Here is a 14,663-nt window from a genome sequence, read left to right on the forward strand (position 1 = left end):
CTTGTTTACATCATGTGATCAGTTGTCATTGGCTGGCAGCTGATCATGTGGTAAGGAGCCAAGATCAGCCCCTTACTCCTATTTGCGATCAGCCAAGTCTCATTGACTCGGTAATCACAGAGCACACTGCACATGACCCACATGGGGCATATGAGGAGCATGCAAAGGGAAGACCATCATATGATGTCCACCTGGCAAAGTAGGTCCGCGCTATAGCCTTCATTCAGCGATGGCGCAAAGGAGTTAATGAACGATGCTGTATAATGTTTGCAATGTAAGCACTTATCTTTTTGTCTTCTATAAAAAAAAACAAGTTTATGGGGAAAAAAAAATAATAATCAAATCAATTTTATGTGTAGGTTGCTACATAACAATATGTGGAACAATTCTATAGTGTAGGGGTTAATACTTTTGAAAATAACTGTACTAGACTTATCTGCAAACACACATACCTAGGCATATATTTAGTTTATTTATTTATTTTTTTAGAGTCATCATTGGATCTGAAGATAGGCAATCCTTTCATTCTTCTGCAACAAAAACCTTCCCAGTTGATTTCCTATTTGGTGTTTGAGCGTCAAGTCCCACCTGAAAGGTAATTCACAATTTCTCCCTGGTGTTTTCTTTTTACAAATTCATATGTCTTTAAAACATTACACCTTTGCTATTTTGTCATCATCTATTGCAGTGTTATTTATTTATTTTTTTTCCCTGTGTCTCGTTTTGTGACTTTTGGATGTCACTGGCTCGTTCCAAACCCTTATTTTTAGAAGCTTTGGCTTAGTTCTCAGCATATAAATCACATTGTTTTATCTTGCACAGTACAAGACACAGGTTTTGATATTCATAAATCCTGGATTATAGGTTGGTATCTTTAGGCGATTGGACACTGGCAAAGCTTTGGACATCTCCTTATAACCCTACCCCACTCTGAAAGTCCTCTAGTTTTTGCTAGTGTTTCAAGGCAATGGACCTCTTCACCCCTACTGAAAAATTACTCTTGGTTTAATTACTTATTATTTTGCTTCGAATTCTTCACTCAACATTCCTCTGTCTTCTAATAAAACAATAGAAGCAGTGCATCCAGATTGTTGCAAGCTCAGTAAAACCAGTAAAAATGCAGTAAAAGCTGTACCCAGACAGACACTACACAATGGAGACAGCCTGCAATGTTACTTTGATCACTGGATCTTGCATGGGCACGTGCCTTGTCATTCTGTGCAATGAGTGTAGTTAGCCATAGAATGCTACACAGGTCCAGGGACTTGGTCCATTCCTATGGCACTTAGACCCTGAAAGACCCCTTCTGGGGATACCCACCATAATGGGCAAAGCCTGGACCCTTATACATGGATAAGTGAGACAGAATTACCCTGTTTATTTAACTGTTACTTTAGTGCCATACTTCTCAATAGTCAATATGTTATAACTATTAAGAAACCAGCACTGTGTTTGAAAAATTTACACTGTAAAATGAATACATTTCAAATTTGGTGCTAGAATTCAACCAGTGCCTGGTCTCAGGTGGATGAGTGATGTTACATAACACCACAGGTTGCACACTTTACTGCCACTTCCATCTAGTACCCTTTAAATGATACTCAAGTGTTTTCCCTGCATCCTTTTGCCATGAAGACTTCCCAACCTGACGGTCACTACTTGGTTTGCTGTGTTTTTCTTCTCAGACACACTTGCCCAATTTCTGCACCCTATTCTGTAAGGTACCCAACAGAGGAATAACTTCACCCTTAGCAATAGTGGAAACCATGCAATACAGAGTTTGCAGCAAAAGCTCATGAAAACATTTGCTCAGCCAAAGGCCCACACAACACTCAGTGATATGGCTTACCTTGCACTGGGGACTGAATTTTGTCTGGTCTCTGCATCCAATTCTAGCTCTCAGCTAAATTTAAATCTTAAGATATATGCCAATAGGTTGATGGCAGTCACCCCATATCTTATAGGTTTCGATCAGGTTGGCTTTGTAAAGGGTAGGCAGGCCCCAGACCTTACTAGAAGCATGATAAACTTGCTGTGTTTTGTGGAACTTACCCACAAACCTAGCATTTCCCTGGCTTTAGATGCAGAAAAGGCTTTTGATAAGGTGCATTGGGGCTGTCTAAAACCCTGTCTAAATTTGGGATATCTGGCTTCATACCCTCAGCCATAATGTCCCTTTACACTAACCCCACAGCCCGGGTTTACACCCCTGGCATGCTTTATGACCTATCCCAACTAACAAATAGAACCGTCAGGGATACCCACTAGCCCTGATAATCTCACTTGCCATCAAGCCACTGGCTGAATGCATTAGATCCAATCAAACTATCCAGGATATCACAGTGGGCCCCAAAGATCACAAAAATGGTGCATTTTGATGATGACATTATATTAACATGATCTAATCCAGAATCTTTACAGGCCTCCTTCTACAAAGTAAACAGCGGAATGTTATGCCCTCCCTGTGGGTATACCCAAGGATAGAATTGATCTGATCAAAATAAGAATTCAATGCAATTGAAATTCCCCCTCTATTACTTAGCTCATCCAATTAACCTCCCCATCCTCTAATCTGTACTCGAACAACTTCCCTCCGTTCCTAACACAACTAGAGGAAGAACTAACACAAATTGGCAAACTTCACCTGATGTGGATTGGGCGAATCACAACATACCAGATACAAGTATTGCCTAAATTGATCTATTTCTTTAGAACACTTCCCATACCCATCCCTCAGGAATTATTTATCCCTCAGTAATTATTTTCATACTTAGCAATGTGTCTGAGGAAATGTATCTGGGCAGAGAAAAATAAATAAATAGAATTGTCCTATCAATCCTATAGAAACATTTTGGGGGCACTGGTCTCCTTAATGCCCAAGCTTACTACTAGGCAGCGTTGTTGAACCAGCTGCATTATTGGCTCTCTTGCTAGGAGGACAACATATAGACAAACACCCAATCATACAAGCTACAGTTACCACATGGTCCTGATTGACTAGACACAAATGTTCAGATGTAGAACCCTTTTTGTCTAAAAGTCCTGATAATGGCCTAAAAATACTTAATACCAGGGTTATCAGTTCAAAAAGAAGAAAAAAAGAGGAGTACACTTCTCCCTAACTGACTTAAGGGAGCCAGACGCCATTGACAGGAGAAGGGGGTTGTCCATTGAGTGTATATCTCTTTATCTCTTTGTACCTTATGTTTTTACCACGCTACATTGATGCCTCGACAAGTTACTGGGTGGGCTAAGGGATCTTGGATCGTGCTGGTACTGGGCAAGGTAAGCTTGTACAGTGGACAATACTCCTCTTGAGTACAAGTGACCATCACAACTATCACCCAGCACTTGCACTCCTGAGTTTGGGTGTAGAAATGTTTCCTCCCTTATCGAGGAAAGTGGTTATCCAAATATTATTTGCAGCACATATCTCCATAGCAAAAGAATGACATTCAAAAAACCCTCCTAGCATTGCAGCAGTTATAGCTAGAGTTAAAAAAAAACAAAAAAACAAAAAAAAAAAAAAGATTGCTTATAAAGGGCAGAAACCTTCCATAAACTCTTGGCTGGAAAACATGTAAGAGGGTCTTGCCACCACATATATGAAAAAGTAGCTGCATGTCCTCTTGTGGTAGCTATCAAAAATACTTTATACACTGATTTGCACATTTGCACCCTCACTAGGGTCACTTTTAGGCTTTCTGCTGGAATTAATATATGAGCCTTATCACAGTGTGTACCCATTTGAACAATGTTGCCTCAAAAAAATCATAGACATGCATAGGGGTAGGTACCATCATCCCTTAATTGTATAGAAAAAACAGAGGGAAGCTCATATAAGGGCTACTCCAAATAGTACCCTTGAGCATTAGTGATGATAGGGACTATTACGGTACCCAGATATAATAATTATGAGTAATAAAAAAAATAACATTTATTTAACACATATTTAGGACAATACTAAATATTCATCAGAACAAACAGTAGTTATTAAATAGATCTTAAGTATAAAATACTAGGGTGTACAGATTTACAATGGGCCCCACAGGTATGTAGGTGTGGGGTTGGACATATTTTTCGACTGGTTTTGTGGCTGTATGCCGCTTCCTCAAGAGACGACACCCATAACATCTATAAAAAGACATAATCTTTAAAACTGTTTAATCAAAATTTCATTCTATAATAAAAACAAAAACAATTGGTAGAACATCAAACTTGGAGTAGTCATATAGAACCTCTGTGACTCACCCAAAAATCAACCCTTTGTGGCAACAGGTGGCAACACTTGAGACACCCTGCACTGGGGTGACCCCCTGGGGACGGACACAGGGGGCATAGAAAAGAGAGATAGAAGCCAGCTAAGGATAGAATAATAATGCTTGAATCAATTGTCAGGGGTAGACGCTAGTAGATTACCCATGGACAGAAGGAATGCTTGGGTGCTCGAGAAGGGAATGGGGGAAAGGAAGATAAGCAAGAGTGGGTAAGAAAGAGAGAAAAATTAAATAAGGATAGAAACTAATAAAAGCACCCAAATAGCCACACAAGGCACCAATGTGATCCATGGGTCAAGGTAGACAACAATGTATGAAGATTGTGTACTAGCTAAAAATTAACATACCCTATAGGGGGCTTGGAATTAACAACCAGGATGGGCAGGATCCTTTAAAAGTAGAGACCCCCAAGGCCCACTCGCCTAGGCTGTCAGGTCATCTGGGGGTATCTACCAGTAAAGATCTAAAAAAAAGGAAACAGTATAAATAAGGACCAATATCGCTGTAAAATTCTAAGTGTTAACTAAAGTAAAGGTTCCCAATAAGTCATTCTTAACAGGTATTGGTGGTAAGAAAGGTGAGGCCAGTCTGGCACCAAAGCAGCCATCCAGCCTCAGCTCCCACACAACCCAAGGGAAAAACAGAGGCTAGGTAAAAAAAAAGGGAGGAAAAAAAAGACGAGTGGGCCGCCTGTGCACCTATTTATACCACCTTGTTATGTCAAACAAATCATCCAGTCCTGGTTGATGCCACTCTAACATATGCACTCAGAAGAGCGCCTTTAATGCCCCCAACCCGGAAGTGTAAGGATGTCACAACAGCGTCCAACAAAGCAGACACCGTGTGTAATGTGCACGCGCCAATCGCAGGCTGCACGCACATAGCATTCTCGCTGAAGAGTGGCACACCCGCTGGAGAAGACGTCAGCCCACCCCAACCTGACGCACGGTGGAAATGTTTCCCGGTCTGGTCCTCACAATGCGCACGTGCAAGTCACAGACTGCGCGCACAAATTTCCTTCAGGAAAATGACACTACTTGTGGATGGCTTTGAATAATACTTGGTGTCATATAAGACAAAAAGAGAGGGCGAGCTGCTCAGACTAAACTAAAGCTAGCTCGCCCTCCCCTGGAGAACCACAAGTCCGCCACGGGGGGAGGGATAAACTCCTCATGCTGCCCCCACCGGGGCCATCAGGAAAAGCCACATATGTTCAAATAAACATTTATACAATACATGAACAATGAGTGATAAACACCCAGGGCTTGCGCCAAATTGTAGGAAATGGCAATGGTAATTGCCAAAGCCCCCAAGTGGAACCAGCCCTGAGTAGAACATAAAATTCAATAATAGAGTCACATTAGATATTCTTCAATCTAAAACAATCTCATCAATAATTCCCCGACGCCACAAAACCGTGTCCGAAGGGGATTATTAAAGGATTATATTGATTAACAATAAACAACAAACATAATTGTGAATTCCAAATATAAATTGATGGCTATTGGCCATGGAAAAGGGACAGATGAAAATAAAAAGCAAGACAAACCCAAAACTTTTTTTTTTTTTTTTTAAAGAAAAGGCAGATCCGAAACCCAAACTGGTAAAAAAAAGTCCATTACAGGAAATATTTATATGAATGGGCTTCATTTAAGCCTGGGGGTGTAAGGACATTGAGACGTTCGATCCAAAGGGATTCATGTCTAAGGATTTTACAATCCCAATCCCCACCTCTAGGACCTTGTGGAATTACTTCCAGTACCATAAATTTTACATTTTCGCGTTGGAATCTATGATGGATCCCAATATGTCGACCAACAGTAGTTAGCTTGCCATTAGTGGAATAATAAAGGTGGTCGCCCAGTCTTTGTCATAGTTCCCTGATGGTTTTGCCCACATAGAAGGTCTTGCAGGCACATACCATCAGGTACACTACTCCTCTAGTACCACAATTAGCATGTTGAGAGGGCAAAACATTTTCTCCATTGGGGAGAATAAATGATTCCTCCTCTAATATCCATGGGCATTTTGGACACTGTCCACATTTAAAAATGCCAGGGGGGCCCTCCATCGAACGTAGATGGACCTTGTAATGGCTACTCGTAAATTTGTCCGAGTGTGATAGCTTTCCTTAACACAAGACCTTGCATATTTACCTAATATGTGGTGTTCTGATAAAAGATGGCAATGTTCGGGGGGCGTGGCTAGCCGCGGAGCAAGATGGAAGCTTGATCACAGAGCTCCGCTCCACAGCAGGCTTCCGCAGCTACACCAGCGCAACTGATCGACTCTCTCTCGCACAACAGAGCGGGGAAGTCGTGGGACACTCGGCGGCATGCCCGGACGCCGCCATCCTCCGCCGCAACCGCGCCGAATGACCGAATTCTTCGGCCGCATGGAGAACAGAGGGAGCCAAGATGGCGCCGACCAGGCCGCTCTGCACACGGGCCCCGCGCCGCACAATTCGCAGCCGCTCGATCCACAGGGAGACCGGCCTGGCACAGACAGGGATGGCAGAGGAGATCTTGAGGAGATGGACAGCCTCCCCCATACACCGCTATACGCAGGGGACACTCCGCAAGAGAGAGGTAAGAGACTGGCCTCTTCCCCCTGTAATTCTCCTCACAAAGCACCCACTGCTAAGAAGCACCATGGCCCTGACTCTGGACCTACTCATGCCACCTCAACCCCTTTGTCTACCCTGGCTACCATTCCAGTGACTGACAACCCTGTGTCTGAAAGCATGTTAAAATCTATGCTGCTCACTCTGCAGAAAGACCTCCACAGGGAGCTGCAGCTCTCCCTCTCTCAAGCACATGACAGGCTAGACTGCCTGGAAGACAGAGCAGACATAATGGAAGATCACCTTTCAGACATGGGCAAAGCTCACAATGAACTCCTCAACGCACACGACCACCACACGGATGAGATACAAAAGATAAAGCTGAAGCTCGCAGACCTCGAGGACAGGTCCAGACGTAACAATATAAAATTTAGAGGGATCCCTGAAACCGTATTGCCTAACGAGCTGCCAAAGTACTTGCACCACCTTTTCCTCACTCTCCTTCCTGACCTTACACCTCATGATATGACCATCGACCGAGCGCATAGAATTGCGAAACCGGACCATCTCCCAGATGATACACCCCGAGATGTTCTAGCAAGAATCCACTTTTATCAGGTCAAGGAACAACTCCTCCGTGCGGCCAGGAACCTGAGACCCCTTCCAGCTCCTTACAGTAAAGTATCGCTTTTCGCGGACCTGTCCCCCGCAACCATGGAGTTCCGCAGAGCGTTCTCACCGGTCACGTCCCTACTCCAAGAGCATAATATTGTTTATCGCTGGGGATTCCCCACCAAGCTCCTAGTCACCTACCAACAAAAAGTGGTTCCTATCCTGTCACCCAAGGACGGGTACAAGAAGCTAACTAACTGGGGCCTACTTCCTCTCCGACCGAAGTCACACAATTCAACAAATCACTCGAAGGACTCTCCACCTCCTTCTCGGCGACCATTAAACAAGTCCAACAAAACCTGATGCCCTCTACGTCAAGCACTGTCCCAGCTACATGAAGCCTGCATGGGCGTCTTCTTCACTTTCACCCCCCCCCGCTGAATTACAGTGTGCCAAGCACACTCTGTTTAGGTGCCTTCCTAAACCTTTGTTTCCTTGAAGGTAACCTGCTCTGTTGTCACCTGGATATTTTTTTTTGACTTACCAGTTTTTTTTTCCCTTTTTTTTTTTTTCTCTTTTATTTTCTTATTGTTTTGAGTCCCATTTTTCCCCCCGACCCCTGTCTCACCACTTTGTTAACTACTGGTGCCCAACGACTCTTGTAAGACCTACCAGTCCCTGATGCCGTTCGCTTCTTCAACATACCGACATCTCTAAACCCATTTGAACTGTCTCTTTTATTGTAATCTTAATGCTCATAGTTTTTACAAGATGTAAGTCATAGCTATCATCATAAATTATTGTACTGTATAGGATTATAATACACTGTCTTACTCTACCTGTGGTCGCGCTCAACATCTGTGCAACTCTATTTCATAATTGACCGCCATGCCAATTAAAATAGTTTCCCTCAACGCCAAAGGTCTTAATTCCCCCTTCAAAAGAAACCTCCTCTGGAAGGAAGCGTGTAAACAAAAAGCTGACATTGTATGTGTGCAAGAAACGCACTTTACGCAACATAATCCACCCAAATGTACACATAAAAATTATTCACACTACTTTTTCTCTAACCACACTAAAAAGAAATGTGGGGTAATGATAGCTGTTAGCTCCAACATTTCTTTCAACCCACATCACGTTGACACGGATGAGGAGGGAAGGTTTATCGTTCTAACTGCAACGATTGATAACCAAGTCTTAACATTAGTTAATGTATACGCGCCCAACACCTCTCAAAAGAAGTTTTTCAAACGTCTCAGGTCCAAATTACAGCTGGTTCAGCATGACTCCCTAATCATATGCGGAGACTTTAATGACATCCCTGACCCTTTGCTAGACACAACCAATCCAAGTAGGAAGGACTCCTCCGCCCTTTCCGCGTTTATGACCAACGAAAATCTATACGACCCGTGGAGGTGCACACACGATGTTGAGCGTGATTACACTTTTTACTCCTACCCAGGCAACTCCTACTCTCGGATCGACCTCTTCCTCACAAACAAAAAAGCTCTATTGTCCACCTCAGAAGCCCATATTGGCACGATTACATGGTCAGATCACGCACCAATTTCGTTGACCCTGTTCCCGCCCCAATGCCCCACTAACCACTCGGTGTGGCGAATGAATGCATCCCTGTTAACCAATATTACTTACGAAAAGGAAATAGAATCCGAGATTAGGAGTTACTTCGAGCACAACTGTGCATCGGTAGACAACCAAGCTACAATTTGGTTGGCGCACAAAGCCTCATTACGAGGGCTTTTTATGAAACTGGGAGCTAGAGAACGCAAAAGACGAAACGCAGAAGTAGACCAGTTATTACATCGCATTAAATCCCTGGAACTAGCCCATAAAACCAATCCCACCACTACACTGCTAGATTCCCTTCGTGACTATAGAAAACAACTTACTGAATTATTGAACCACAAATTTGACTATTACATCAAACGACTAAAATTGAACTCATATGCCTTCAGCAACAAATCTGGAGCCTTTTTAGCTAAACAAATAAAAAAACAACAACGCAAGGCCAAAATACCATACCTCCTAAACTCCAAAGGTGCACGTATGACCAATCCCCTAGATATAGCCAACACATTTGCAGCTTTCTATTCGGACTTATACAACCTCCAAACGACGATATCAGACCCCCCGATAACTACCGACTCTATTAACGCCTTCCTTTCTTCAGTTCAACTACCAGCACTTACACCGACTCAACTGAAAGACCTATCCACCCCCTTTTCGCTCACCGAAGTACAAGCAGCTATTAAATCGCTCCCTCTACATAAAGCACCAGGCCCTGACGGCTTTGTTAATGAATATTATAAGCACTACAATGACATCCTCTCCCCTCATCTCTGTAACGCATTTAATCAATATGCCTCCTCTGGCACAATGCCTACAGAGTGTCTGAATGCCCTTATAGTGACCCTACCCAAACCGGGTAAACCCTCGGATACTCCGGGAAACTTTAGACCTATTTCACTCTTAAATACAGACACCAAATTATACGCTAAACTGCTGGCTCTTAGACTCTCCACGGTGATGACTCAACTGATCCATATAGATCAGGTGGGCTTCATCCCTGGAAGGCAAACCTCGGACGGCACTCGTCGCTTTATTGACATTATTCAGTGGACAGAACACAACAAAACGCCTTCTCTGCTCCTTTCCTTGGATGCAGAGAAGGCGTTTGACAGAGTTCATTGGCTATATCTAGAAGCTGTCCTACGTAAATTTGGCATATCCGACAAATTACTGCAAGCCATCTTATGCCTTTATTCGTCCCCTAGTGCACGGGTATGGACATCTGGAGTCATCTCGGATCCCTTTTCTATTACTAATGGTACCCGTCAGGGATGCCCTCTTTCCCCTCTAATTTTCGCTATGATCATGGAACCACTAGCCCAGCACATTCGCTCCAACACGGACGTCAAAGGGGTCACAATAGGACAAGTAGAACATAAAATAGGACTATACGCAGACGATGTAATAATCTCGCTCTCCGATCCACAACAGTCCTTGGGAGTAGTTCAACAAATACTAGATCAATTTAGTGCTATCTCGCTTTATAAGGTGAACCACAGCAAATCTCTGATGCTAGCCCTAGGCCTTGACAAATCGACGGTCCAACATATATCCACAATCTCACCCTTCTCCTGGTCTACTTCTGCGTCTCTGACATATTTGGGAATCAAATTAACTTCCTCCAGTACACAACTTCTACGATCTAATTACTCGGCCCTCACAGAGAAGCTCCATCAATTATCGCGTGAGATGAACCATCCGTTTGTCTCATGGGCTGGCAGGGTTGCGCTAGCTAAGATGTTTCTGCTCCCCCACATCTTATACCTCTTCCGCACTCTCCCGATACCCTTCCTACCAGTGCACTTGAGATCTCTTCAAGCCATTCTCCATGCCTTTATCTGGCAAGGTAAAAAACCCAGGATTAATAGGAAAATCCTCACAACTCCCATCTGTAAAGGAGGTATGGGAGTTCCCAATGTCACTTTATACTACAAAGCGGTTGTTCTAGAACAACTTAAGGTTTGGTGGCATACACCTAGCGCATCTAACTGGGCACAGATAGAAGCAGAAGTACTACCTACCAAACCCAAACTACTTTTATCTGCCTATATTCTTGCACCTGGAATTCGACATTTCGCATTAGACACTGTATCTGCCTCCATCAGAGTATGGTCATCCCTTTCACAAATATCGACAGGCATACCACATTCTTTATTGCCCCTTATTCCTACTCAATCGCTGACCCTCCTACTACCTGACCTTCCCATACAACCCTGGATTGAAGCGGGCATCTCGGATCTAGGGAAATTATTTTCCGCCTCACGGCTAAAATCTTTTGCAGAGCTCCAATCTACTCATCTAATCTCTCACAAGTCCTTCTATATATATTTAAGGGTTAGATCCTTACTTAACAAAATTAAATGGTCTCACCACCGCGGAATATTGCATGCCACGGTAGCATATTTCACCTCGAACGATCTCACATGCAAGGGCATATCGTACTTTTACAAAGAGCTTTCCCGATCCTCAGATGACCCGCTACAAACCAGTATTTTAAAGTGGTATAAACACGTTCCAAGCAGCCCACCTAACCATGTATGGCTCCAAGCTCTCTCTCTTCCTGCTAAGCTCTCTCGCTGTACAACACACTGGGAAACACTACAAAAAATATTCCATCACTGGTATTACACGCCCGACAGACTTGCACGGTTCTTTCCAGATGTATCCCCTCTGTGCTGGAGGGGATGCGGATCCATAGGAACGCCTTTCCATATCTGGTGGGATTGCCCATCACTTAAAGACTTTTGGTCCCATGTTCGAAACGCTCTCCAAATACTTAACGGTGCTACCTCTAATCTGACACCCTTAGATATCCTTCTAGGTCTAACAATACCATCTTGGCCCAAAAAGCTACAAACGATAGCCACCCACATGTTAATAGCCGCAAGATTGGCTATCGCTCGTAAGTGGAAGTCCATACAACCTCCGGAATTCCGGGAAGTGATCTCCATTCTAAACTCCAATTTCGAACTGGAACACAATTTCTCCAAAGCTCACCTCTCAAAGAATAAATTCCTCAGGGACTGGGAACCTTGGATCACTGATCCGAGAAGTACTCGACTATCATAACCCTTGGCACCAAACCTGTTTAATGTATAATTCTGATATGTGTTATACTCTAACTGTTTACTATACGATAAAACCGATTAATCACAATCTTTATAACTGTTTTACATAACGTATGTATCTTGTGTTATACCCAAATGAGTTGGCCACTAGGCCTACCAAGAGCAGTTGTATCTCTGTTATCTTATGTTTACTTGATATATTAGCACTGTTGCTGTTAGACCTACTATCAATCGCTATTAACGAAAACGATGATGTATCCAAACTCTTCTCCTCTGTTTTTTCTTTTTCTCTTTTACACGAAGATTTGCAACTACACCCTCTTTCTTGTACTGCATGTATACAACTCTGTATTATGAAAAATGTCAATAAAACTCTAAGTTTAAAAAAAGATGGCAATGTTCAGATAAGATTCTGCGAAGCTGCTGATGAGTAGAAAATGTTGTCATAACTTCAATAGATGAAGGTTTCTTAGGACGGACCTTTTTAAAGGCCTTCCTCAAATTCCTTCCTGGTACGACTGTAGCCTCGGACCAAAAGACATTCACGTAAATCATTCGCCTGAGCACAAAAATCCCCATCCTCTGTGCAGTTATGTCTCATTCGGAGACTCTGGGCATATGGAATAGCGAACCAGAGGATGCTCCTTCTTATGCTAATCTTTATTTAGGAGGTTGGGAAAAGTCAATATTTGGTAACAAATCCTTACAGCAATTCTTGAACCATGTTCTTTGTTGGCATAGGTTCATAGATGACCTGTTTGTAGATTGGACCGGTACCAAACAAGATCTAAAGGCTTTTGACATTTTTAATTCTAATCAATTTAACTTAAATTTTACTTATGCTTTTGATGAACTCAATATTTATTTTCTTGATTTAAAAATCACTAAAAGTCTATCAGGTAATCTCACTACAGGTTTATTTTGTAAGCCTACAGCAGGCAACACTGCCTTCACACCTCTAGCTCGCATCCCCGTCCTCTTGTTCGCAGTATTCCATACACCCAGTGTCTCCGATTCAGACGTAACGGCACAGAGGATGGGGATTTTTGTGCTCAGGCGGATGATTTACATGAACGTCGTTTGGTCCGAGGCTACATTCGTACCAATTTGAGGAAGGCCTTTAATGAGGCCTTCTCCCGTACTCTATTATCTTAACTGTACAGCCCTCCACGTCCTAAATCACCTTCATCTATTGAAGTTGTGACAACATTTTCTACTCCTCATCAGCAGCTTTGCAGAATCTTATCTGAACATTGGCATCTTTTAACAGAACACCACATATTAGGTAAATATGTAAGGTCTACCCCTGGGCTTGTGTTAAGGAAAGCTATCGCACTCAGTGCCAAATTTACAAGTAGCCATTACAAGGCCCGTCCACGTTCGATGGAGGGCCCCCGTGACACTTTTTTTTTTTTTTCACAATAGTTTTTATTGAAATTTTTTTAGTAAATAAAGGACAGAAATGGTACACACATTAGAAGATGCAATGGCAAAAAAGCATACAACGTGTAACATTCGAATAAGAGGTTAGACAATTAAATCAGTGTCAACGTTTATAGTGTTAGTATTAGGATATAAAGTCGCCTTCATCTATTGCAAAATTACACTAAAGCGAATTACACCTAGGTGCGTAGAAATTCCAACGTATGTGAAAGGAGGAAGGGAAACAAACAAAAAAAAAAAAGATAGAAGGAAGAGAGCGAAGATGAGACAGGGAAGGATGGAGAAGACTATTAGTGTGCTATATGGGTAAGTATCAGATGGACCTCTATTTTATTCGGACATACATCAAAGGAACCTATCACTAGTATGTAATATACCAAAGGGGAAGATTACCAAATTACAATAAATAGTCATCAGTAGAGTTATTCGGGAAATTTATACAGGGAACTGTTCTATCTAAATTTTCCACAAACGTGTGACCTTTCCCTCCGATCCCCGTCTCCGGGCTAGGAGGATTTCATACGCAGAAGTAGTCTGAATGATATGGTACAATTCAGATATGTTTGACGCTACAACACTCCTCCATTGTTATAAGCGATCTAGCGGCCAAAAGCACATGAATAACCACAGTGCGGAGATCTGGGGGGAAAAGTTCTATGCCCAAATTCAGGAGAGCTAGGCTTGCATTAGGGCGGGTGATCATCCCTGTGACTGAAGAGATCAAGCGAAACACTGAATTCCAGAAACTTTAGGTTCCTACAAGACCACAGGATATGTTTAAGGTTACCAATTTCACCACATCCCCTCCAACATTGCTGTGAGTGATTATGAGAAAATTTACTCAAGCGGTAAGGTGTTAAATACCACCTCAGGACGATTTTTTGGTGAAGCTCCCAGTGGTTAATGCATCTAGTTGCTTTATACAGAGTCCTAAAGGTGGACTGCCACTGCTGAGTGGTATAGATGGTCCACAGGTCTCTTTCCCACTTCAAATGAGATGATGTTTTAGAGAATATCGTCTTTTGTTGAAAAAGTAGAATATGGATATTCCCTTCTTTTGGGTCTGTGATGAAGTAAGATATTTCCACGCAATTTCGTGGATATACAGTT

General features: G+C 42.7%; 1 protein-coding gene across 6 annotated transcripts in view; it reads left to right on the forward strand.

Annotated features, from left to right (window-relative positions):
- Nucleotides 1-14,663, forward strand: part of ZFYVE26 (zinc finger FYVE-type containing 26) — a 1,794,472-nt gene that overhangs the window by 603,244 nt on the left and 1,176,565 nt on the right. For all 6 annotated transcript variants that reach the window (XM_077465059.1, XM_077465061.1, XM_077465063.1 and 3 more), the window contains one exon: nt 490-595. In XM_077465059.1, coding sequence (XP_077321185.1) covers nt 490-595 — 106 coding nt within the window. The remainder of the gene's footprint in view (nt 1-489; nt 596-14,663) is intronic.

Source organism: Lithobates pipiens, unplaced genomic scaffold (assembly GCF_037356315.1).
Source record: "Lithobates pipiens isolate NorthernLeopardFrog02 unplaced genomic scaffold, aLitPip1_a1.2 Scaffold_30, whole genome shotgun sequence".
NCBI classification, from domain to species: Eukaryota; Metazoa; Chordata; class Amphibia; order Anura; family Ranidae; genus Lithobates; species Lithobates pipiens.